General features: G+C 43.5%; 3 protein-coding genes across 6 annotated transcripts; all 3 read left to right on the top strand.

The window, feature by feature from the left end:
- Positions 1-578: 578 nt before the first annotated feature.
- Positions 579-4,112, top strand: LOC123998613 (mapk-regulated corepressor-interacting protein 1-like). 2 transcript variants are annotated; one of them, XM_046303634.1, is made up of 6 exons: positions 579-993; positions 1,537-1,652; positions 2,396-2,429; positions 2,794-2,912; positions 3,114-3,218; positions 3,324-4,112. In XM_046303634.1, exons 1-6 carry the CDS (start codon positions 944-946, stop codon positions 3,386-3,388), a joined length of 489 nt encoding a protein of 162 aa, XP_046159590.1. In that variant the 5' UTR covers positions 579-943; the 3' UTR covers positions 3,389-4,112. The 2 variants fall into 2 exon arrangements, with proteins under 2 accessions (XP_046159590.1, XP_046159591.1); XM_046303635.1 differs by having other exon boundaries at positions 595-1,652; positions 2,325-2,429.
- Positions 4,113-5,424: 1,312 nt separating this feature from the next.
- Positions 5,425-8,752, top strand: LOC123998610 (THO complex subunit 4-like). The gene is made up of 6 exons (XM_046303628.1): positions 5,425-5,802; positions 7,312-7,467; positions 7,583-7,730; positions 7,957-8,023; positions 8,115-8,286; positions 8,439-8,752. The coding sequence occupies exons 1-6, from the start codon at positions 5,560-5,562 to the stop codon at positions 8,451-8,453; spliced, it is 801 nt and encodes a 266-aa protein (XP_046159584.1). The 5' UTR covers positions 5,425-5,559; the 3' UTR covers positions 8,454-8,752.
- A 991-nt stretch (positions 8,753-9,743) lies between these two features.
- On the top strand, positions 9,744-25,383 carry LOC123998612 (rho GDP-dissociation inhibitor 1-like). 3 transcript variants are annotated; one of them, XM_046303631.1, is made up of 6 exons: positions 9,744-9,867; positions 20,276-20,468; positions 22,020-22,106; positions 22,839-22,915; positions 23,140-23,203; positions 23,637-25,383. In XM_046303631.1, exons 2-6 carry the CDS (start codon positions 20,279-20,281, stop codon positions 23,834-23,836), a joined length of 618 nt encoding a protein of 205 aa, XP_046159587.1. In that variant the 5' UTR covers positions 9,744-9,867; positions 20,276-20,278; the 3' UTR covers positions 23,837-25,383. The 3 variants fall into 3 exon arrangements, with proteins under 3 accessions (XP_046159587.1, XP_046159589.1, XP_046159586.1); XM_046303633.1 differs by having other exon boundaries at positions 9,768-9,867; positions 20,273-20,468; positions 22,023-22,106; XM_046303630.1 differs by having other exon boundaries at positions 9,768-9,867; positions 20,273-20,468.
- The last annotated feature ends 1,022 nt before the right edge of the window (positions 25,384-26,405 follow it).

Here is a 26,405-nt window from a genome sequence, read left to right as displayed (position 1 = left end):
TCTTCTGTAATTCTTGTTTTTTTTATGTCACAATTCCAACCCTCCTTTATTCGGAGTTGGGACTGGCAAAAGTGATCCAAAAGAGACACTCTGACGGAGTTACTTAGTTTAAATTGAATTTATTTATTTACAAAAATGTTTTTACATTTACATCCCGCCCTGAATATAAGCCAAGTCTCTAGATTTGTCGCTAGTCGTTTTTTTGAAAATGTGTCGCTAGAGGGGTCTGAATACTTGCTACATATAGCGACAACGTCGCGAAGTTGGCAACACTGTTTAGAAGCCCCACAGTGGAGGTGTCATAATACCCATAAAACCTAGTGGTCAAACAGGGAAATGGTGTGGGGCTCTATATAGCCATGCTATTTTTTAAAACTTGGTATCGTTAACTCTTCATTGTTGGAAAAGGACCTATAAGTAAGCATTTCACTGTTGGTCTACGAAGCATGTGACAAATCAAATGTAATTTGAGTAGTAGGCCACTACAGGGGTAATATAGGGTTACATGGCGGTTTAGTTTCCTTTTATTGTGAACAAATGTGCAATGCACTTTCCAAACTGTGAAAGGCAGCAATACCCAGTCTGCCGGAAAACTACACGAAGAAGAAGAAAGCAACACACTTTTCTCAATCAATGAGAAAATATTTTAAACAGACAAGATGGTGGTGTACACACTTTTTTGATTACTTCATGGAGCCCCCAAAAAAGTATTTAACATAATATTGGAGCAATTTCTAAATTCAAACGAACCCCCCTGCAACTACACATGGACATTTAGAAGAAATTCGTTCTTCCAAGTCGGGAACTGAGGAAGCATCGTCAAGTTGGCCGAAAATGATCTGTGCTACACTTAACATTACCTACCTAATAACGCCTATAAGCCAGCTGGAACAGTAATGGTCTGACTACGGCTTTGTGATCTTTTAAATAACTATGGTGCATTATGATGTTTTTAATTGCTAGGGTGCATTTTATTCGGGTCTATAATCTCAGGTAAGGGTATTTTTAGTCAATGCTTTTTCTAATTTATTCGCAAGCTGGTCCATGGTCTGTTTTATTTAAACAAGTACTAAAAAGATCCGAGCAGAGAGGGTAAATGTTGGGGAGAAGGCATTCATAGAAGCATTCCTTTGGGATTTTAGCATTATTTTACAACATTTTTTGTTAAATCTTCTTTCTTTTTATTTTCACTGGTTGCATTAATTGCACATTAACTTACATTTTTTTCTGATAAAACTTCTTTCTTTCTTTTTATTTTCACTGGTTGCATTAATTGCACATTTCTCTATCCGGCTGTGAAAGCACCTCATTGATACAGCTTAATTACAATGAAAGTCAAATTTGCAATCATATCGCGTGAAACAATGCACGGGAACTCTGTAGAGTTGGAATAGTCCATTATTATAAACCAGTTGTGGGGTCTCATGCAGAGACATTATTGGGGAAAAAAAGATGTCTAATATTTTATTATTATGCCCAGCTCAGAAGGCACCTTGATGATGTTTTGTTGACTTCCGTTTGAAATTACTTGCCCAGAAATGATTGGTTGGCATTGGCAACCGTTTTAGCCGATGGGAGGCCTAGCTCGCTAACGCTAGTTACATCTTGTTGGCTGAGTAAAGAAAGGGAGAGGAAGCCGAATCTAAAAACAGGTTTGTAAACATAGTTTACATCTTGGTAATTTTCGGATTATTTCAAGATGGCTATAGCGTTATTAATTAATATGACACTGCTGTTGGAAACATTTAATTTGTACTATTGTCTGGATATATTCAGCTAGATAAAGTTAAATGACTTAGCTAATAATATTAGATGTTAACGTGTAGCAAACATTCGCTAGATAGCTAACGTTATGGTACCGAATAAGCTGACGTTAGCTTGCTAGTTAGCTAACGTTATCCTTTATCTGTCACCCACTACTTCAACCGCAAGCTAATTTCTAACCATCAAAAATGTCCATTTAAAATATACGATATTGGGTAACGTTAGTTAGCAAGGTAGGTGCTTTATATTTTACGAGTCACTGATCTATGGGTTGTCTAGTATAATTTCTTGTTAGCTGTCTTAGCTAACGTTAGCTAGCTCGCTTGTGTAACGTGAAGTGTCAGATACAAACATGTAAACATTGAAGCATAAGTAACATCAATAAGCAAGCTAATGCCGATAGTGTTGCATCCAATGTGGCTTTCTGGCTGTATAGTTAAGTAACTGTATTTTGCAGTCTGTTTTAGCTAGCTAGCTTTCAAATGTCAACATTCCTCTATTGTTTGTGATTTGTGTCTTTATTTAGAATGAATCATGTCACGCCTTGTTTCCACCACTAGCTATCCAACAGAGGATAAAGAAGTTTCATATTCTCTCAACCCCCCCCCCCCAACCCCCAACTGTTCATTAGAAAGGAGCAAGAGACAGACTGCACACAGAATGAGGTTGGAAGAGAGTTGTTTACCTGTTATGGTTGTGTTGTGTGCTAACTGTATATCACGCTGTATCTTGTAGAATCAGGTATACTGCATGCATGCCAGAAATGGTCCTTCTGTAGCTCAGTTGGTAGAGCATGGCGCTTGTAACGCCAGGGTAGTGGGTTCGATCCCCTGGACCACCCATACGTAGAATGTATGCACACATGACTGTAAGTCACTTTGGATAAAAGCGTCTGCTAAATGGCATATACTATATTATTATTATTATTATTATTAGAAAAACGTATGTTCTATTTTCTAGCCTGTCTGTTCTGTTTTTTTTTCATTCTTTCTTGCTGTTTTTTTTATTTGTATCTTTGCTGCTTTACAGCTCATCTGCTCCCAGGATGGTGAACAACTACAAGCGGACTTCCAGCCCTCGGTCTCCTACGAACAGTGGGGAGCTTTTCACTCCAGCGCATGAAGAGAATGTGCGCTTCATCCACGACAGTGAGTCTACCTCATAAGGCCGATCTCTTACTAAGACTAGCCCTTAACGTCTCCCACCTGAGTAGGCTTATATGTTGGCCATCAACATGATCCAAAGCTCCTTACAGAGCCCCTGTACCACTGAGCTCAGGTGAGCCATTTGGATGGAATGTGGTATGTAAGGAGATGGTTGAAAGCTGGCATGTGTATGCTTCTTTGCAGCCTGGCAGTGTGTGCTCAGAGACATCCGGTCACCACAGAGCAGCGAACGCAAAGACCGTGGACCACAAGAGTATGTGGAAAAGAACCCTAATCCCAACTTAAATTGTAAGTGACTTGATGGATCTGAGTATGTTTGTCATTTGAACAGGCTATTTACTAGATTTGTCAAAAAGACAGAGTAGTAATGTTATTTTTGATCCTTTCTTGCAGCTTTCACACCAGTTGACCTGAGTGACCTCAAGAAACGCAACACACAGGACTCCAAGAAGTCCTAGTCTTTCTCTTTATAGTCAACAGCTTTTTTTCTGCACTAATTATCCTTGAGAACTTTCTCCTCCTCTGTCAGCCAACAAGTCAACCTTTTGGCCAGTCCTGCCCAGAATGCCGGTCCTCTTTCTGCCCACCTGGACTAACAGCCTGCCCATTCAACAGCGGTGGGCTGATGTCCTAACAACCAAAACATTTTTGGAGTCCCTTATCCCCCCCCCCCCCTCTTTCTCTGTCCGTGCTCAATATTTTCTTACCCTACCTCTCATCTGGTTGATGTGGAAAGCTGGCATTTGATTTCCAGGGATTCTCTCTTCCGGTTCTTGGTTTTACAGCCATTAATTTTTCTTTTTCACTCTTTTTTTTTTATGTGAATGGGACTGATGCAGAGTTTCAATGAAATATACTGACATCCTGATGCCGAAGTACAGACTGTGTACAAATTCTTCATGGGACACTTTAAAGGACTCTTAAATATAAACTGTTTTCTTTTCAATCTACAAAGGATAATGCTGAAGGGCTGACGTTCTTTTTTTTGGAAGATAGTTGAATTGTAGATATATTGGAATGGAATCTGATTGTAGGGGCGAGTTTTGGAAACCAAAAATTGTTTAGGATAAATGCCAACATTTTTCATATAGATTCATGCCCCTAAAATCGACTTAAAGTAGACATCTCCACATTGACTTCCCAGCCTTGAAAAAAAATATTGAATAAAATACTTTTACAATATTTCATTCTCAAATCATTGGTCATAGATGTTCTGACCTAAATTCTCTTTTTTGGATGTGTTACCTGTATACTCCCCAATGATGTATGTACAAACATCACAGAACCTACAGTAGGATGGTAAATTGTTGTCTCATGCTCTTTGTTTTGTTTGTGCATTGTTACTGAAAACAGTGCAATAGGCTACTGAACAAAAATATAATTGCAACATTTTCAAAGATTTTACCGAATGCAGTTCATATAAGGAAATCAGTCAATTTAAATAAATACATTTGGCCCTGATCTATGGATTTCACATGACTGGGCAGGAATGCAACCATGGGTTTTTCCCCACATAAGGGATATTAATTACAGACAGAAAATACTCCTCAGCAACCCCTCATACGATCCTGCAGGTGAAGAAGCTGGATGTTGAGGTCCTGGGCTGGCGTGGTTACACATGGTCTGCGGTTGTGAGGCTGGTTGGATGTACTGCTGCATTCTCTAACACCAATGTTCGAAGCACCTTCTACAGCATCAATGTAACAGTATAACTTTAGTCCGTCCCCTCGCTGCGAACCAGGGACCCTCTGCACACATCAACAACTGACACCCTCGAAGCATCGTTACCCATCGCTCCACAAATGCCGCGGCCATTGCAGAGCAAGGGGAACCACGACTTCAAGGTCTCAAAGCGAGTGATGTCACTGATTGATATGCTATTAGCGCACACCACCGCTAACTAGTTAGCCATTTCACATCGGTTACATATAGACAGTATGGCTAGTATATGAACAGGAACAGTGGTTATAGGATGATTCTGGACTAGAATACAGTATATACATATGAAGTGGGTAAACGTTATTAAAGTGACCAGTGTTCAATGACGTATGTACATAGGGCAGTAGTCTCAGTGTACTGGGGGAAACTGGCTAGTGCTGACTATTTAACAGTCTGATGGCTTGGAGATAGAAGCTGTTTTAAAGTCTCTCGGTCCCGGCTTTGATGCACCTGTACTGTCTCGGCCTTCTAGATGGGTGACCAGGCCGTGTCTCGGATGGCTGAGGGACCAAGCCGAGTTGCATCAACTATCAAGGAATATGTCAGATCTATTTTTGTATAACCAGCAGTACAGTAAATTCGAGACCATTGCGCTGTTGCACTGATAATAGCACAGGTCTTGACTCAAGGGATCAATTTCAAATGGTCCCTTCTTGATTTGACAGCATAACCTGAGTAAACTGGAAGGGGCGGCGCACAACATGCGGACACTGACAGCGTCATCCGTTCTCACGTAACGAGGGCACGTGGCTATAAAGACAGCTTGCGCTCCATTTTAACGTTTTTTTTTTCTCTCACGCAGCTGAGTAGTACCGCAGGGTTATTACCAAGGTTTTTACTTAAGGCAGGGCTCAGTCACGCTAGTTTTTAGTTCGCTAACAGTTCTTCTTAGCGTAATTGAAACTTCATAATGGCCGATAAAATGGATATGTCGCTAGACGACATCATCAAGCAGAACAGGCAGCAGAGAGGGGGCGCAGGAGGCCGTGGTGGTGGAAGAGGCCGTGGCCGGGGAGGCTCTGGCGGGGGCCGAGGTGGTGTTGGCCGTGGAGCAGCTGGTGGAGGCTTTGGGGGCCGAGGTGTAGGATCGGGCCCCATGAGGAACCGACCGAACCTGAGCCGTGGCAGAGCAAGACCTACGCCATACAGCAGGGTATGAGAAATTTAGAGGAATGGGCTGAGAAAAAGGAAAACGCCTCGTAACCTGAAAATGCCTGCTCGACGTCCTCTAATCTTCAGGCTTGCTAGCTGCTCCCAATACTATCAATGGCTAGCTTGCTAGTCGAGAGGCACTTAGGTAGCTAATCGAATTTCTCTCGAATTAACGAAGGGAAACTTTTAAATTGTGGTTGATATGGAAATATAATGCACATAACGTGTCATTGTCCACCCAAACCCATGTCTGTTACCACTTTTTGAGAATAAGCTTTTGGAGCAGGTTAGCTAGTTGCTAACTCTGGAAAAGCTGCTAACCTACAAGGCCCAGACGGCGCCATTTTGAATTCAGCATCTTCAATCAATGAAATATTTATTTCATGGTCTGTCGCAGTATCTTTCGTCCCAGAAAGTCACTTGTTGGACCACCGAATGGCACTGCATCGAATAATATCGTTGCAGTTGGTTGATTTTTGTAGCAGAGGCAACTTTTGGGGAGTTTCATCCTACACTCCTTTGTTTTTGTTTGGGAGTGGCTGGCGGGTTAACACAATCCCCTTTGAGCAGCACCATATCAACACAGAATGGTGTCCTTTATGGATGGAGCAGTGGACTTTCCCCCTCTTATTATTACATATTTTTATCTCTACATTTCTAGTTGTTACTCGTCACAACTCAATCAAAATGGCGTGGTTTCAAAATGGACGCTCAGATGGTTGCCATCCATGTTCAGGCCAGGTAGTTGGTCTACTTTATTTTGCTAGTTGTCTCTTTCAGAAAATGGACACGTAACTCATCAAAGCTAACTCATGGCTTTTAAAAGAACAATTTAAGCAAATAACCACAGCTGGAGTCGACACTGATGCAAAGTACTACAGCGCCATACGGATGGATGACTTTCTTCAGCATACTACTCTCGCTGGGGGATGGCCGCCTGGAGAGCCTTTGGTGGAGGAGCAGATGGCAAGAGAACAGTGGGCGACATTGCTAGCCTAGTTAGCCAACGAGGGGGTGGGAGCGGAGTGCAGATGGTTGCGAGTAAATGTGTACTGTTATTGACTTGTTTACTGCTAAATGTTGCTCAAAATAGCTTCAACAGACAATGCATACATTTCTTCATTCTAGTATGGGAAATGTTTCTTTTTTTTTTTTTTTACAATCAGGGCCCATCAGTTTTAGCTAAATGCTTTATGGCCTGTTAGCTTGGTCTAGTGTCTAGAATTTATATGTTGCCATGTGTCCTGTTTTTGCACTGGTTTAGCCGCTCTTAATAAGAGCGTCTGCTAAATGACTTAAATGTAATGTTAAATGGTTTACTTGCTTGTAGTAATGGGGCGGGGAATGCTGGGAATCTCCACGGGGTAGTAGTGTGCCAACCACCTGGCCCTGTTGGCTGTGTAGTCCCTGATCTCCCCAGCACCTACCCAGCTGTGTGGACTGGACTCTGTGATTGGCAGAGACAGGGGAGCCTGAAGTCAGCAGGTTCGTTCTCTTTCATCTGTTGCAGCCCAAGCAGCTTCCTGATAAATGGCAACACGACATGTACGGCAATCATGGCTTCAATGCCAGTGTTGGGGGCGGCGGGGGTGGCGCTGGTGTGGAAACCGGAGGGAAGCTTCTTGTCTCCAATCTCGACTTTGGCGTTTCAGACGCAGATATACAGGTACAGCTTATTTTCTTTCTTGACTCTTTAGAAATTGCATATTTACCGTGGCTTAGCATTTCCAAAATGGCACTTGAAATCACTTACAATCACTACATGGTTTCTCTCACTACAGGAGCTCTTTGCAGAGTTTGGTACACTGAAGAAGGCAGCTGTTCACTATGACCGGTCGGGCAGGAGCTTAGGCACTGCAGATGTCCACTTTGAGAGGAAGGCAGATGCTCTAAAAGCTATGAAACAGTACAACGGTGTACCACTTGATGGTAGGTTTCTCAAGTGGCTTTGACAGTTACTGTTTTGCTAGTTCTCTTTCAGAAAATGGATGTTTAACTCATCAAAGCCAGCTCGTGGCTTTTAAAGAACAGTTTAAACAAATAACCACACCGCTGGAGTCGATGCTGATGCAAAGAACTACAGCGCCATATGGATGTTTATCTTTCTTCAGTGCACTACTCTTGCTGGTGATAACCTGAATACTTTCTCTTGCAGGGCGTCCCATGAACATACAACTTGTCACATCACAGATCGACACACAAAGACGACCACCCATGCAGGGGTAAGTGTTAAGATTTAGCTGTTTTCCAAAACTACCTGAGCCAATGTTAAGTGTCATGAATGGAAGGTGCTAATGTTCAGATGTTCTACAGTATGAACCGAGGAGGTGGCATGAACAGGGGTCGTGGTGGTGGGTTTAGAGGGATGCAGAGAGGACGTGGAGCAGGTCGTGGAGGAGGCAGGGGCCGAGGTGGTCGCGGGGGAAGCACTAAGCCACTTTCCGCTGAAGAGCTGGATGCCCAGCTAGATGCCTACAATGCCAGGGTGAGTCTCGGTTTGAAAATGAGAAAGGGGTTAAAGTTTTAAAAAACAAACATTTGTCTGCCTACATGTATATAGTGTTTGACATTAATGCTGGGACAGGCCTACTATGGTAGCATGAGTCTTATCTGATGCGTTTCCTCCACCCACCCCAGATGGAAACAAGCTAAGAGCAAAGCCTAGGTGAATCCTCCAGGCTGCATTACACTCCAGGCTGAACAAGAGGACAGTTGCAGTTGTTACAGCGTTGAAGATGCAGGACATTTTACACTTGGATGTCTTCTGATGTGATTTAAATTTGTTTATCAATCCTTTTAAATGCTCCGATGTGTTTTTTACCAATTTGTTTTTTGGAAAAAAATATTGGTTTTGACTGTAGGTTTAAGGGGGTGGGTGGGGCTTTCCCTGTTGATCTGATTCCTTTCCCCATAGATCATTGTAATAAACCCTGCAGTACATATTAACCATACTCTGGCGGCTTTGTTTTTATTTTCAATTGCACAAGTACAGTGAAATCCCTTGCATTGTTGAGAGGGCCTTCACATAGTCTACACCTGTTTACAAAGCATGTGACAATTAAGATGTGATTTGATTGCTCATTTAAACAATGCAGTGATCCAATATCGGTACAACACATAACAAAGGTAAGCTTTCTACGGGGTTAGTGCCAATACCATATTTACAATGTGCAGGGAATAGGATCTTAGTGGTAGATATGTAGAGTTAAGGTGATTAGGCATCAGGGTATATGATAAAAAGCAGAATGTGTCGGGTCAGTGTGAGCAAGTAGTGTGCATGGAGCTAAAAATATAAGGGGCCATGAAGATGGTCAGTGTAGTCATAACTATTTTGCTTTCTTATGGCTTGGAGGGCTCTACGCCAATTAGTTTTGCAGTGCCAAATGTCTTCCCGGTTCCAAACATTGTGTAACACAGCCGGACACAAAGTACTGAGGTTGTCATGCAAATCTTAGCTGAAGTGCACTGCACCCAACGGTGCACTAAGGACATGGGAAACTAAAGACTTGTCATTTGGCGACGTAAAGTATCCTGTCGGTTTACTAGAATAAGGCCAATTGACGCAACTGCGAACAATTTGATTAGCAAGCTGTTTGTTGCATGTCGCCCAGATATGAGTGGCTGGATTACCTAGGATAAACTACTAGATGGCCGCATAGTTCATTGACTTTGTTAAGGCTACTTTGTCAATTTTACAGTCTGTCCATTACTGATGTTTAAAAACTTTGTCTGTTCTTACTCCGTGTACTTGATAAGGTCATTCATGTCCCGTCTGAGCTCTCAAATGACGAGATTGGCTGCGAATTGTCATACTGTTAAGATAATTGCGCTATTTTACTATACGTTTATTCTAGTCTACAAATACATTTGCGAGTTTATTAGTAACGAGCATTTACCTGACTAGTGCACTTTACACCAGGCTTGTTGCTGAGCGCCCGCCTACGTTCTTACAGCCTTTGTAGTGCGAGTCAATATTCCCGGAAGTGTGCGTGCGTTTGATTCGAGCTGCTCCCTCCTCGCCATTCTGTGGCGCGTACTCCAGTGTAGCAGCAGCAGCAGCATAACGGTAAAGTCCGAGAAAATATTTAATCAACTTTTCAAACATTTGTCTATACATTTAAGTTAAAACGCTGATAGCTCATTTGTACGTCAATTTTTGGTAGTGCAAAGTCGCGAGTTCTGGTTACTAGTGCAACTTGTTACATGCTAACTAGCAACTTCATGATGTGTAGTTTAATTCGACTAGTGTAGATTACTCATTTTAATTGTGACGCAGACCAGAAACTGATGTCACTGATGTTTGCTCTGCGGTTGCTACAAGTTTAATTATACAGTGATAAGTCATCTCTTTCCATGGAGGTAGGATATCCTTGTGAATATCCACTAAATTGATCTGTGGTTAGATCCTGTTGACTAAGCAAGTCAAATGAATTTCAAAACAGCACTATTCAAGAGAAAAGAGTTGTTTATCAGACTCAATGAATGGGTATGTATAGGCTAACTTTTCATCGCATGAAAGTTGCTCACGTTCTGTCAGCAGACGACACTTCCTGGAATGCAAGTTCATTTTCCGCGGTGATTCATCATTGAACATGTTTTTCTTAAACTTGATTGAAGGGAATGAGCGAATCCTGTAAATTGCTATAAATATTTATATACCCTCTCTGAAAGTGAGTTTGATACAGATTTGTATTTAAAATAGGCCTAGTGAAGTTCGGATTTGACTGACGGATCCAGGAGGACTCACCAACTGACTGACACACTTCAAATAATGCAACTTTTAAACCCAGTCAGCCTATCTGTTAGGACGTGTTTTTATGGCATACAAACGTGTGCATCTTTTCTGAAAATCATTAGGCCCAGTAACCCGATAGACTGGCGGTGACATTGCTTGCAAAACTACGGAGGCTGGCTTTTTCCGAACGTGAAGCCTTTCCTTCCTGTTTCTGACGCATGGCGCGGTACAGTTCTAGTTCCTTCTGTTGGAGAGTAGGCCAGGGCGAGTCTTAGGTCTTCACCAAACTTAACCCGTTCCTCCTAGTATTATCCATTTACAGGTAGTTCACTCACTGTAAGTAAAACGGTTTATAGTGTCTAAGGTAAACAAAACATACCAACATTTCAACAGCCTGGCTGCTCCAATTGTTGCTCTTATCGACCTACATAAGAACACTATAGCATCTGCTGGATGTTCAGCAGCTCAAAGGTCCCCGTAGCCTTGTTTTTGTTAACCTAACCATCTTTCCAGAGGTCCGGGTACATGTAATGTTGACTTAATTGATATACACTTCAAGCCAAATAGCGTCATCATATTATCATCCTTAGGGCTTCACTAGTCTGTTATTCAGTTCATGTGACATCTTGTATTTCCCTGTCAGTTTGTGGCAATGTAAAGAGAGAGGGGGGTATTGATCCATAGAGATACTTTGGGCATCTGTCCCCTTTACCACTATCCAATCAATGGCAGCTCACCACTGCAACTACCATTGCTTTCTCATCCGAAATGCTGTTTTTCTACAGGCTTTTTTTGTTTTGAATAGGACTAGAGATTTGAAATCTGATGTGATGTTTTTCAGTACACCCCTTTCAACAATAATTGGTTTCATGTTTTCTAAGCTATGTTATTTAATAGGACTTTTTAGAGAATGTTCCAGCCTCTGGATTGATGCAAGTTAACTTCTCATTTGACAACCACATGCCTTGGACATTACTCCACATGATTCCAGGAACCAATCTTAACCTGATTTTTGATCAAGATGCACAGCTTCCATCTATCTCCTAGCTGATTTCTAACCTCCATTACAGGATAGGCTACATGGCTGTGGGTAATCACTACGCTTCTCTCTCCTTGTCTCTACTTCCCTGTCACTGCATTAAGGCAGGGGATCTGGCTGGGGAAATTGTAGCAAACCAAAGGAGATTAAATTCAGGGCTGAGCACAGCACCATCTGATGGCCTACTTTACGTAGCACACAGTCTACATAAAGACAACTCTCCACAATGAAGGTATGGAGGCATTTAATGACGCCTCCCACACATTCCACCCCCTCCTATAGCCTGTCATGACAAGAACCAGGCCTGATGGTGACTCCTTTTCTCTCAGAGCCATTTGGCTATCTGCCCTCTTACTGCCTTTAAGTGGCACGTCGGTCCCTTCTGTTTTTGCTGTAACTCGCAAGGAGCTAGAAACGAGGACACTGGCCAGCATCTCCACACATACAGCAGTGTTAAAGATTAGCTCTTCTCTTCTGCTGTTCCTCCTCATTGTACTGTGGCTTAGACTGAACAACAGACACACAACCCCCAAATGTCCCACAGGTGATATCAGCCTTCACATACACCTCATTCAAAAGGAAATGGCTTCCCTTCATGCTGGATATGTCCTTATTTAGTCATTGCTATCATCCACCAGAGGGCAAACGTTACACTGCATACTATTTAGTTTCTTATTGCAGATGTTGAGATGTTCCTCAGACCACATGATTAGTGCCATCAAGTGTACCACCCATCATCAGGTCATTGCTCTGTCAATGACGCCACATTAAAAAGCCCAACTGAATGGAGCCACCATACAACAGCAAGCTTATTACTGTCCATAGTGGATGCTGTTGCCTTGTTGTTACCAAGGGAGGCAGACATAATCTGGGCATGTGTCGCTACTCGCTAAGCCCCCCCACCGTGCAGGGAGAGAGCCCTGACCTTTCAGCTGGCACCTTGGCACTCCCGTTCACTCTCAGCTTCCTGCTATGTCTATGCAGAGTGATTTCTCAGACGGCTATTTTTAATGCTCAGACCGTATTTATTCTAGCTTTCACCCCTTGGGGTAGAATATTTTTTTCTCTTTCGTCTGATACTTCCTCAAATTTTGACTCCTCTCTGCTCTGTTTATTCATGTCTCACTCTGTCGAAATGAGTGCCTCCTGCATTGCATCATCTCTGCGAGGCACAATCCTCCTTCCTGAAGGCACTGTTCTGCATTTAGCGCTGCATCCTCTGCTTTGTGCAGCAGCCCAGCCTGTCTGACATTACATCAAGCCAGTGTTGCTTACCTGAATATCTGCTAACAAATCAAGACTGCAATGGGGTTTACGTCAGGTGGAGAAAGGCTTACAGGGGAAGTCAAGGGGATCATTTAGAAGCCTTTTGCATTACTATGTGTGTTTAAGTGCAGTCCAACATGTAGTTAAAGTCCTCTTCTCTAACTGGCGGATGTGATTCATGTTGTCGGCAGAACATGAAGGAAACATACAATCACAGTTGACAAAAGTGCTGCAGAGCACAAGGAAGTCAAGCACTCTGGTGAATGGCACATAAGTCTAGAAGGGCGTCACAAAGCTACATCACAAGGACACATGAAACGGTGTGTCCTGTGGGGAGGAAAGGGAGAAATGCTAAAGTTCACTCTCAGAGCTAGGTCTATGGCAGGGAGGGAGACAGAACAGAGAGGATCAAACTAGACATAGATGTTTTTTGTGTGTGACATTAGGAGTAAAAAGAGTATCCAGGCTTGCTTGCCAAATGTAAGGTTGGTACAGCACAACGTTCCTGGAGGCGGGTGTGTCAGTGATTAGGTAGGTTTATCAGAGACCTGCCTGGAGCTGGAGTTCAGCCCAATGAATGATTACGTAATCCCTGATTTCCTGATTGCCATTTCTCCTCTCCCTCTGTGGTTTAAAGCTAATTGTAGCTTTTGGACAATGCCAGCTGTTCTCTATTGCAGAATACACTTGGGTGATCACTTTTTATTTGATTTTTTACCCTGCCTTAGAACTGGGACATGGCTGAGACACTAGATTGCAGTAAATGCTTATATTATAGCATTTGTAATGTATCTTGTCATCTATCAAAATTCTGTTCAAATTGCTGTCAGCCTTGTGCTGTCCTTTTCCTGTACTCTTCCCTGTGAAATGTCAAAGGTGAAGTCCTATGAGAGTACACAGTGAATGGGTTAGTTGGACAAAAAAATAAAAGACAGCTATGAGACCTTTACTACAGAAGAATGATTTATGAGCTGGACATTTCTTGAGGAACCCTTTCTTGTTTGCCTTTTTTGGGGGGATTAAGAGCTGGTTTCTGACCAAGAAATCTTCTGATTTTAAGATTAAACGGATCTAACTTTGAAGGAAAAGATTAACTTAAGGCGTTGTCTTTGAGTTCCTGTCAATTTTGCCTCCAACTCTGACCTGTGCTGAATTTCTTTATGTTTGTGTCCTGCTTACAGAAATCCTCCATCAACCACAATATCTTTAGCCATTTTCATCAACTCAGGTGGCGTGTCTCGCCCTTGTTCAATTTGGTAATGAAGACCCTTGAATCTCTATAGTACACCAAAGAGGTTTGTCAGTGGAATCCTCTTGATGTGTCACCACTTACAACCCCAAACACTTCCCCTTTGCTATTCCCCAATGCCTTATTAGCAGTAATCTCTGTCACAATAATCTTACTGCTCTAATTGTAGCTAAGGAATCTGGGTGTCAGCTACTCTAGAACCTGATCAAATGGGGATAATCCTCCAATTAAAGCTATTGATATTTATTTAGCAGCCAGTGGTAAGAACCAGTGTGAGGGGTTCAATGTTGACACATAAGCCGATCACTACCTGTATTTATACCTCAGTTACACCAAAACATGTCACTTAGCAGTGACGAGTGAACAAGGCCTTATTTCCGTAGTCACTCAGTATTTGTGTAATGTCAGCTGCTGGATAAATGTGTATTGGGACTTATGCTATTGTTGAAACTTGGCCTAATCTATTTATTGAGCTCAATGGACCTATAATTGACCCAATCATCCATTTCGTGCTTAGTGAAGATCGCATATGAATCATTATCTTGACGTGGTTGGTCAAGCCAGAAACTGAACGTGCTCCAATAACTTACTCTATGCAAGCCAAACTGTGTTGAGAATGAGATGGCTGCCAACTATTGAACAGTGCTTATAGTCTACTTGTTTGCCTATGGGCATTAGGCAGTCATACCAAGCAATGGCCACACTGATAAACGTGTGAGACTGAAGTGGGTCACTGCTCGGATGGTGCCTCACATCCGTTGTAACTTTCTACTAAAATATGTATTTCTTTAAGGTTGTCATAATAATTGTTGCATTGTACTATTTAAAAAAATAACTCTAGCCACCCTGACTCACAACCTAGTACTCTCAACAGTATGATTTCTGTTTTTCACCCTCTTGTTTGTCACTATTTCCTTGTGTCCCCCACCTCACCCCATCTTTTTATCTACCCACTTATTCTGAAGCACACATCCCCTCCAGTTGAAGCCGCTTGACCCAACTGCAGGCCAGTCATGAGGGGCTGTGTTGTGGTGTGAGTTAGCAGCAGAGAAATATAGCACTCCTAAAGTATGTCCCTCTCATTTATCACCACACCAATCCTGGGGGACAACTCGGTATGTAGCGGCAGTCCACCAAGGCTCAGGTCTGGATCTAGGCTAGCACATGAGGAGGAGCGACTAGAGATGAATAGAGATGACGTGAGAAAGATGGCACAGTATCCCTGAATCTGGTCCCGTCCTCCCACTCCTAACAACCAGTCCTTCTCGCTATTTCTCCAACTTCACACACATTTGCACAGCTGAGCTACCAAAACACACTACTGCTAACAGAAGAGGAATTTCTGCTTTAATGAGAACGTGGAGAGGCCCTGTTTGGGGAAAACGGTGCAACGTGCTCCCTGTTCCTGCTTGGCGCAGGTCCATCTGTGTATGTCAGGTGCTATGCAAAACAGAGAGGGGCAGAGGGAGGGAGACGATTACAGAGCGAGGAGGGGGGTGGAACTGGTTAGTGTGGTGAGAGGGTTGAGAGCCAGACAGGAGCCCTTGTTTGCAGTGGTGTGATTTTAATGTACTATTGCTGGGATTGCATGTTGAGCTGGGGTTTTTATGGTGTGTTATGTCACCAAGGTAATACCGGTGTCTGTGTTCAACATCTGGAGCCTTGCTCATGGCACAACATCAATGTTGAACTTGTTTTTTTTTCCTCTTTGCAGTTGCGTGTTTGTGTGTAGCCCAATAATAACATCTTTCACACATCCCCCAAGGCGTTCTACATGGCTTTTTAGCCTGTTTTCTTATGTTTTTCTACCATTGCTCATTTTTCTCTCGTTATATTGGAATGTGTGAGCTACTACGGTCCTTGAACAAGTGTGTTTCAAACTCGACTGCTGCATGAGCATGACAGTGTGTGATATATAGCATAGCCTAGGCTTCCTGTCTCGTTGTTGGTTAGGTGGTTTCCTGTGAACCGACTGACATCCATAAACATACTGGCATTGTTCTGTGTTGTGGAGGTCTGCCAGGGCCCTTTGTCAAAGTAGTATTCTTGCTCTTGCCATTTTCTGTTTTACAATTTGTCAGAGATACTCAATGTTGCTCAGTTAATTGATTGTATTACACTAATACACAATTGTGTATTACTGTGTAATTACACAGTGCTACAGCACAGGCCAAGTTGATTAGCTTTTTTCCCGAGTTGATTTGCTTTGTTGCAATGTAATTGGGGCCAGCTGGTGTCAGTTCACCAGTAACACATTGAGTCAATGGATTTACAGTCTCTCCGTTGGAATTCCACTTAACAAAGTACAGTAAGCTGATACAAGCACTAGAAGTAGCCTTGACCTGCCCTGTCGGTGCAGAGTTTAAGATTTTTACCCTGTCATTTATTGCTGTTTATTTTTATTTTATTTCACCTTTATTTAACCAGGTAGGCTAGTTGAGAACAAGTTCTCATTTGCAACTGCGACCTGGCCAAGATAAAGCATAGCAGTGTGAACAGACAACACAGAGTTACACATGGAATAAACAATTAACAAGTCAATAACACAGTAGAAAAAAAGTGGGCAGTCTATATACAATGTGTGCAAAAGGCATGAGGAGGTAGGCGAATAATACAGTTTTGCAGATTAACACTGGAGTGATAAATGATCAGATGGTCATGTACAGGTAGAGATATTGGTGTGCAAAAGAGCAGAAAAATAAATAAATAAAAACAGTATAAAAAACAGTATGGGAATGAGGTAGGTGAAAATGGGTGGGCTATTTTCCTATAGACTATGTACAGCTGCAGCGATCGGTTAGCTGCTCGGATAGCTGATGTTTGAAGTTGGTGAGGGAGATAAAAGTCTCCAACTTCAGCGATTTTGCAATTCGTTCCAGTCACAGGCAGCAGAGTACTGGAACGAAAGGCGGCCAAATGATGTGTTGGCTTTAGGGATGATCAGTGAGATACACCTGCTGGAGCGCGTGCTACGGATGGGTGTTGCCATCGTGACCAGTGAACTGAGATAAGGCGGAGCTTTACCTAGCATGGACTTGTAGATGACCTGGAGCCAGTGGGTCTGGCGACGAATATGTAGTGAGGGCCAGCCGACTAGAGCATACAAGTCGCAGTGGTGGGTGGTATAAGGTGCTTTAGTGACAAAACGGATGGCACTGTGATAGACTGCATCCAGTTTGCTGAGTAGAGTGTTGGAAGCCATTTTGTAGATGACATCGCCGAAGTCGAGGATCGGTAGGATAGTCAGTTTTACTAGGGTAAGCTTGGCAGCGTGAGTGAAGTAGGCTTTGTTGCGGAAAAGAAAGCCGACTCTTGATTTGATTTTCGATTGGAGATGTTTGATGTGGGTCTGGAAGGAGAGTTTGCAGTCTAGCCAGACACCTAGGTACTTATAGATGTCCACATATTCAAGGTCGGAACCATCCAGGATGGTGATGCTAGTCGGGCATGCGGGTGCAGGCAGCGTTCGGTTGAAAAGCATGCATTTGGTTTTACTCGCGTTTAAGAGCAGTTGGAGGCCACGGAAGGAGTGCTGTATGGCATTGAAGCTCGTTTGGAGGTTAGATAGCACAGTGTCCAATGACGGGCCGAAAGTATATAGAATGGTGTCGTCTGCGTAGAGGTGGATCAGGGAATCGCCCGCAGCAAGAGCGGGCGATTCCCTGATCCAGGGAAAAAACTATTGGTCTGTGGTAAAGTGAAGCTTTTAAAGTATTAGATGCAGTCCTGCAGTAAATCACTAATGCATCAGTAGAAAATGCAGCATGGCATTGGCGCCATCACGCTGAACTGCTACCACTGAAGACTACGCTGCTGACTGTCTGTGGCGTGTACACGGATACAGAGAGGCGCTCTGTGCCAATCACTCACAATACCACAAAGAACAAGAAGGCCTGTCTTCATGAAGGGAGACAGAATGCACAGAGCAGCAGTGTTATGAAATCACCTCGGTGTAGCAGAGGCATTACACCAGCTAGACGTAGGCCTCTATTTTACTACAGTACTTAACCGGCAGGTAGCCTAGCGCAGTGGTTCCCAAACTGTGGGGTAAGGGGTGTCCGCTGTAATAGTAGAATGCACAAGGTGCGGTTTCGAAATTGAGTAGAGTATCATCAGTTTTCCTCAGTCATTGTATACCTTGGAGAGCTATTTATAACTTGACAGAAATGTCCAAAGATCAACTGGGCCATGTTGGCTAAAGATTTTTTAGCTAGGTTTTTTAGCACATAAATTTTGTTGTAATGTCTGAGTGACTCAAATAACACATGAATAAACATTAGACAAAATGTATAGAATTGCAAGAACATTAGCTTTAAAACTCCAACAACATTTTTGTACCCATGACCAAATGTGTAGAATTGCAGGAAATTAGCTTTAAACCAACAAAAATGTTATCTTCGCTAACTAGAGGGGTGTGAACAGTTTGTGTCATGAATAGTGCTTGTACCCATAGAAATAGGGGTGGTGCGGGATGTTCCCCAATGTTGGAACGGGGCCTGAGTAAAAAGTGAACCCTTAGCCTAGTGGTTGAGTTTTGGGCCAGTAACCGAAAGGTCGCCGGCAAGGTGGACAAATCTACCGTTCTGCCCTTGAGCAAGGCAGTTAACCCCCAACAACTGCTCCTGGACGCCGATGACAGGGATGTCGATTAAGGCAGCCCTCCCGCACCTCTCTGATTCTGAGGGTTTGGGTTAAATGCGGAAGACACATTTCAGTTGAATGCATTCTGTTTTGCAAGTGACTAGGTATCCCCTTTCACTTCCCCATCTGTGGGGAAAGGTTGATTTCAACACCAACTGCTCTCTCCTCACGACACCCACCTCTCTGGCAAGAGGACCCTCCCTCTAATATCATTGTCCTGATTCCTGCGTAGCATCACTCTCCCCAGACCCTAATTGATGTTGACTGGTAATGCAGTGCAGCTGGGTGCTGCTCCCCACATTAGCATGTTGTTATCTGCTTGATCCACAGAAGCTTGACTGTAGCTCACTACAACGTGGTAGAGGAGGGAGGGAGAGGATTTGAGTTGAGATGAAGCTCTGCTTTTCGACCAACCAGCCCACAGCGGTCCCCCCCCGCGTGTACAGCGCTGGCCCCTTTCTGGTATGACCTCCATGCTGGGACTGTGTCCAATGAAGTCCAAGCCAGGACGTGTGAGTCAGGCCCAGAGATCTTTATCGCAATAGAAGGTTCTGGTTAGGCTCAGTCACATGCCCTGGCTCTGTGTGTGTGATTGGGTATTGTTTCAGAGCAGCAATGAGGCTGCTGAGGTCAAAGTGCAATGAGAGAAGGATGTAAATCTATAATCATCTAGGACACCCTATTAACCTGGTACCTGCCCCACAATGCATGCAAATCAGAATTATTTAAAGGATCCTAATGAGCATCTGGGAAGTGGCGTGTTGACTGCTACCACAGAGTTTCTAAACCCAGAGGCCCAATATCGCACGACTTCCGGGAACCCATGTGAAGCAGACTGGAGGCCAGACCAGGGTTTGAGAAGTGAAAAAGTATTCCTTAGTTGTTACTCGACAAAGTGACACGTTTTCATTTTTGTCAAAAACAACTTTATATCAAAGGAGTGCCTTTGATTTGATGGCCTGCACATCCACGCTAGACGACCGCTAGACCTGATGACGTGTTTCTGCACATGAGCTTAGCTAGCCAATGTCGCCATGACATCGCCTACAGGCGTGATCTGGGATTTTTATTGGTTCATACTAAAATATCTTTGCTGCTACCATCTTTCAAACTCTGGCCCCGCTTGAATCGTTTGGAAATACATCCGTACCTCCTCCCTCCCTTGTAAAAGTAACCAATCTCACATGATTCATTAGTTGGTAGCATGTGAGGTCTCTACTACACGTCTTTTACCAATGCAGTCATTTCAGACCAGTGGTTTACCTGAAGACGAGGTACTGTAGGGAGGACCACTTTTTCAACCTTCACAAAGTATTCAGGGAGTACGCTCAGGTGTGCTGTTTTTAATCTTGTCCTCCTGCAGTGTAACTTATTAAAGGCTTTTAAATGTTTCGGTAAGACGGTGCATGGGGGGGGGGTTTTCAAGTGTTTTGTGCTCACTACGCAACAACAGTGTTTTACAGTGTTTTGCCTTGCAGTTTGTTGATCTATTTTCAACGTATTGGACCAAACCTCCCGACCTGTGTCTCTCTCGCTCTCAGTAGACTATGGCAGAGCAGGATCCCACCCCGGAGCAGCTGGCGGCCATCGCAGCGGCCAACGAGGAAGCGGAGGGCGGGGTCAACTACAAGCCCCCCGCTCAGAAGAGTCTGCAGGAGATCCAGGAGCTTGACAAGGACGACGAGAGCCTGCGCAAGTACAAGGAGGCACTGCTGGGGAACGCCGCTGCGGCTGCAGGTTAGTGCTGTTGCTCCAATTACACACGTTGTAGAGACACACACACATACACACACTCTGCAGACACACTCATGCAATTTGGAAACACCAGCCCTGCAGACTGTTTCTCTCTCTCCCTCTCAAACTGATTAACAAACAAACCCACATCCACAATGCACATCTCGTGCAACCATCTTTGTTTATTTTCTTATAATTCCCTCCTACTTTCAAGTCCTTCAGCAGGCTTTCTTTTCAGGGATTTAATTGAATGAGTTTGCAAATACCATAAGAGAGGGTGGGAGAGGGCAACAGGCTGGCAGTCTTGGTGCTCAGTGGGTACAGCAGTGACAGAGTGATCCCCCCCCCCCCCAGACAGGTCAGTAGCTGACACCTGCAACAGTCTGTGAACTAGATACAGGCTGGCAAGATACAGGCTGCTGACTGGAAAGGAGGCCAAGCCGCCTGGGCTTTAGTTAGAGCTGCGGTATCAAAGACTGCGATGAACCACAGATCGCTGGTAGAAATATTTTCACGTTGTTTTATGTCTGATACTCACTTCCATCTGTTGCAAATGTCATTATTCACAGTTGAACTGTTGTAGTTTTCTGCTTTAGCCTATTGACTTAGCCCCCTTGAGTTGATTGGCGCACCGGTGCGTGACAAACAAATCCCCATCAAAATCAGTCCATTTAAGCCAGAGAGAAGTTTTTTTTTGCATTTGGATGCATCTCAATCCACCACATCCTCCGATGTCGTACTTCCGCATCTGAAAGTTGGCACAGCTTGAACAATGTTTGTCAGACCATGAGACATCTGGAAAATGGCTTCTCATGTTAAATGTCTGTAGCGTCGGAACAGTTTGACCTAGATATTATTATGACCACTCTTTTTTTTAACTAGGCAAGTCAGTTAAGAACAAATTCTCATTTGCAATGACTGCCTACCCTGGCCAAACCCTAACCCAGACGACGCTGGGCCAATTGTGTGCCGCCCTATAGGACTCCCAATTACGGCCAGTTGTGTTACAGCCTGGAATCGAACCAAGGCCTGTAGTGACGTCTCTAGCACTGAGATGCATTGAAAGGGGAGATTCTCCATTAAAAACTAAAACGGAAGTATGAAGGTAGTTTTGTGCCAACTCATAAAAATGGTTAAATATGTAAAAAAATATATATATATTTCCAGTTTATTATTTTATTATAATTTCTTTCATTATTTAAAAAACATCTATCTCCTAGATCTAGGACTGACACTTTAAAACCTTATTTCTTATGATTTTATTTTTGACTGACATATTTTCCATTCATTAATGTGTTATTCAATGCGTTTCTATGGGCTTTAGTATTAAAGGTCTAAATCAACATTTTATTTTTTTTTAATTATACCTAAAGGTGTCCTAAAATTCTAAATCAAATAGCTAAATGATCCATAGTATGAGCATCTTAACCCCACAATGTCTTAGACTCTAAAGAATTAAACACGCACTGCTTATAATAGTCAATGTTTTTTGTGTTTACCATGAATTATTTTTACATTTGTGTACTTTTCTTTGTTTTTTTCCCTTTCTCCCAGTAGACCCCAACGCTCCCAATGTCCAGGTGACACGCTTGACCCTGATGTGTGAGACTGCGCCGCTGCCCCTGACCCTTGACCTACAGGGTGAGTAGAGCAGCACTGTGGTTGTACTGGTATTTAGAGGGCGTGTTTCAGAATAGACTGAGGTGCACTTTTTGAGAAAAGGCTCCATATTGAAAGACTTCTAATGTGTTTTAGTGTGAAAAGAAGCCTTTGTAGTGAGCACATGTAATATTTTCCATATGAATGTGTGAGGGTGGAACTTAAGCTTACCATTGGGGGGGACAAAAGACATTGCCTCATAGCAGACGCAATTGTGCATAGTAGCCGCAACACCTGGCCACCTATGGTTTACAAACATACGTTTTCCAGTAGACATATCAGGCATGTTCCATGGGCCATTCCTAATGGATTGGTTTTATTATTCGAGTTAATGAGGCATTTCTTCTGCTGGTTTGAGACTCTTCTGCCCTCATATGGCCTGTAGAGCCACCTACAGGGAAGAAATCAGGGCCATAGAGCTGAACTCACATACAGGGAACCGCCATCTAGTGGACACTATAATAGCAGGCTACAACCCTGTTGGAACACTTAGAAAATCCTGCCTTTGTGCTCACATTTTTAAAGATGCTGAATCACTGATCTGACACCTTTCACCCATCAAGTCTAACACGATTACTTCCAGGGGAGAACTTTGTATATTTTCATATATTGGAACAAAATGATAGACTCCTCCTGCATTCACTCTGCCTGAGGGTCTCTGACATTCTCTTTCTGTGGTCTGGCCGTCCCGTTCTCTCTGCTCGACCGCCTCAGGAGACCTGGAGTCCTTTAAGAAACAGTCCTTTGTCCTGAAGGAAGGCGTGGAGTACAAGATAAAGATCAGCTTCAAGGTGAATGAGTCTGGCCTTTTTCAGCAATGTGTTATGTCTGTTTATCCAATCGAACTAACATGACCAGTGTCAGCTTGGCCACTATCAAGCTATTTTGGACACTGAAATTCAATTGTAAGCTGAATACACACCGTGTCCCATCATGAAAGGGCTGCTGTCTTATCCGAAAGGTGGATGTGTAAAGAGGATGTGACCTCATCACTGACGGTTGTCTCTGTCTGCAGGTCAACAAGGAGATTGTGTCGGGACTGAAGTATGCCCAGCAGACCTACAGGAAAGGAGTCAAGGGTAAGTTCTGCTGTTTCATTTTCTTGCTCTGTCTACTGTGAGGATTTGAGAATGCCGGATAAGGTTAAGCAATATAGTGTACCTTCCATCTAGAGGACAACATGGGGATATGACCATATTGCTTATACTTATCCAATTATCTCAGATGTCCACAACAAGTGCATCGGAGACAGGGGTTATGGATGTATCTGGGATTGGATGTTGGGAGTGGCTTGGTCAACTCAGGTGACTGTATTTGCCTGTGCACAGTAAATAGGTCAAGTTAGTAGATGAGGTATTTACATTGGCATTCCTACACGGTCATTAAATTACTTGTTAATAGTTCCGGAGTGGCCATAGAATTTGTATTTGATGACGCAGAGAAGTTTTTGTCAAGAGGCAACTTTGGAAAATAAATCTAAGCCCCTCCTCTCTTTCCTCTCTCTCTGTGTAGTTGACAAGTCAGACTATATGGTGGGGAGCTACGGGCCGCGGCCGGCAGAGTATGAGTTCCTGACTCCTCTGGAGGAGGCCCCTAAAGGCATGCTGGCCCGCGGCACCTACAACATCAAGTCCAAGTTCACTGATGACGATAAGCACGACCACCTCTCCTGGGAGTGGAACCTTAACATCAAGAAAGAGTGGAAAGACTGAGTCCCAGTCAACTTAATTCTTCCCCCTCTTCTTATTCTCCCTCCATTATTTTGAATTCATAATAATGTGATAAGTAATTAAGGCAAATTTTTCTCTCGTCCACCCCAATCCCGGGCAGTAGTTTCATTCCAATCACGTTGTCATGCCATTCACCCCCCCCCCCCCCCACACACTCCTTGTGATGCTGAGTATTGAATATGTGGATAAAGCAAATCATGTGCACAATCATGAATTTGTTTTGGTTAGCTTGTATATAAACTTTTTTTTGTAATGAAAGATTGATTTGTTAATGCTCTTGATATGGATGTCAATCAACTGTGTGAATTCCATCCTTTCCCCTTCATCCCCCCTTTACCCCCCTTCCTGCTGATTGTTTTATACAACCATGATCTGCCTTGTAAAGGTGTTGCTGTGTGTTAAAGGCTGTGGTAGGTCCACCCTCTGTACTCTTTGTTGGGGATGTTGCCCTCTGTCAGTGGAAAGCCTTTGAGCAGATTATATGTACCAGAGTCCACACAATTAGTGTGAATTCCTAAGCGTTAAGAGGTGGCATTGAACAGCACTTCCCGGCAGTCCACCAGAGGCACTGTGACCACCTGCTGAAGGTGCAAGTGTGCCTCTTCCTGTTCAGGGTTTTCACCTCCCTACCTAGTTCATTCAGCAGCCATGTGGCCTTAGAGAGGATTCCCGTAGAACTAACGATGAAGGAAATGATCACAAAGAGCCATTTGCCTTCAGAACAGAACTGTCAGATTGTTACGAGAGCCTCCTACAGGGTTTGAGTAAAAGAGTTTTAGGCTGAGTGCAGGTGCGGACAGACCATCGAGATGCTTGTACCTTCCTTCCAGATTAGCCAGTAGAAGTAGACGATGAAAGTAAACAGCAGCCATCTCCGCTCCCTTCCCTCACGGCATCAGGTCTCAGTGCCGACCACCTGATGTGCAGTTTGCTGACGTGAATGTGGTTTTGTTAACTAAGAAATTAGCTCCTTGTCAAATACCCTCTAAGCAGACCTTGAGGCCTTCTTCCAGTCACTAACTCCATTACAGTAGCGTCTCATATGGGGCCTTGCTGGTGGTCCTTGTGAGCAGAGAGGAATGTCACAAGGGTTGTTAATCTGCTCACCTCGAGTATGAATCAACTCCAGGATTACCAAAACTGTCTGTGCCTCTAGCCTTTACAACCACCAGCTTGCTCTCTGCTAAGGTCTGTTGACTTTCAGAATGGGAGCTCAACATCAAATAGTTAATTGAACCTGATGTTTTAGGTCAGGTCTAACTTGTGCACAGAACGAGAACAGCCAAGACCTCTTTTACTAACTACATAACCGTGTTATATTTTTCTACACTCCATTTTTCAACGTCATAACCTGTGATGTCGGGCTCGGGCTTTGTTTGGTTTCAATGGATCGTTGTTTCAGTATGGTTTTGATTCTTTGTATCTACTCCTCTATGCCACCTGGAGAACACTGTTCACCTGTCACATGAAAGTCTTCAGACTGGAGGTCCCGTTGTCTTTTTAAATCAATAAAGTCATGTTACTTTTTACACTTCTGTTATTGATCCAGCTCTAAAGTACAATGTTCCGTAAACCATCTTTACCCTTCTATCAGGCTCCATCTAACACACCAGCAAACGTTCTCATTAAACAGAACCAGGTTAGACATTTAGATGGTCGTCTACAAATGCATAGAAGACCATATCACATGACGTTTGTACACAATGAAGAGCAGAAGAGAACAAGGAAGATATTAAAATGAAAAGCCAAAGTACTGGAGGGCAGCTAGAGCCCATTGTGTACTTGAAATAAGCAGTCCAGAAAACAAGGAGTCATGGAGATGTACCCATGGTCTGAGAGCACAGTTACAGTAGCTTAGTCTGTGGTTGAGAGTTCCATATCTATGCAGTGCATCATCAGGAGGTCCTCAGTTCTCTAGCTTGGACAACCTAATTTACAAAGGTCAATTCACAGTTTACATACAGTATTTATTTTAGAAGTTACTACCATGGGCTCCCTTAATTGAAGTCTACTGGCTTCACCTACTGACTTCACCTACTGACTTCACCTACTGACTTCACCTACTGACTTCACCTACTGACTTCACCTACTGGCTTCACCTACTGGCTTCACCTACTGACTTCACCTACTGGCTTCACCTACTGACTTCACCTACTGACTTCACCTACTGACTTCACCTACTGGCTTCACCTACTGGCTTCACCTACTGGCTTCACCTACTGACTTCACCTACTGACTTCACCTACTGACTTCACCTACTGACTTCACCTACTGGCTTCACCTACTGGCTTCACCTACTGACTTCACCTACTGACTTCACCTACTGGCTTCACCTACTGGCTTCACCTACTGGCTTCACCTACTGACTTCACCTACTGACTTCACCTACTGACTTCACCTACTGACTTCACCTACTGACTTCACCTACTGGCTTCACCTACTGGCTTCACCTACTGACTTCACCTACTGGCTTCACCTACTGGCTTCACCTACTGACTGACTTCACCTACTGACTTCACCTACTGACTTCACCTACTGGCTTCACCTACTG

This window comes from Oncorhynchus gorbuscha, linkage group LG16, assembly GCF_021184085.1.
Source record: "Oncorhynchus gorbuscha isolate QuinsamMale2020 ecotype Even-year linkage group LG16, OgorEven_v1.0, whole genome shotgun sequence".
NCBI lineage: Eukaryota > Metazoa > Chordata > Actinopteri > Salmoniformes > Salmonidae > Oncorhynchus > Oncorhynchus gorbuscha.
This window is presented reverse-complemented; position numbering and strand designations above follow the sequence as displayed.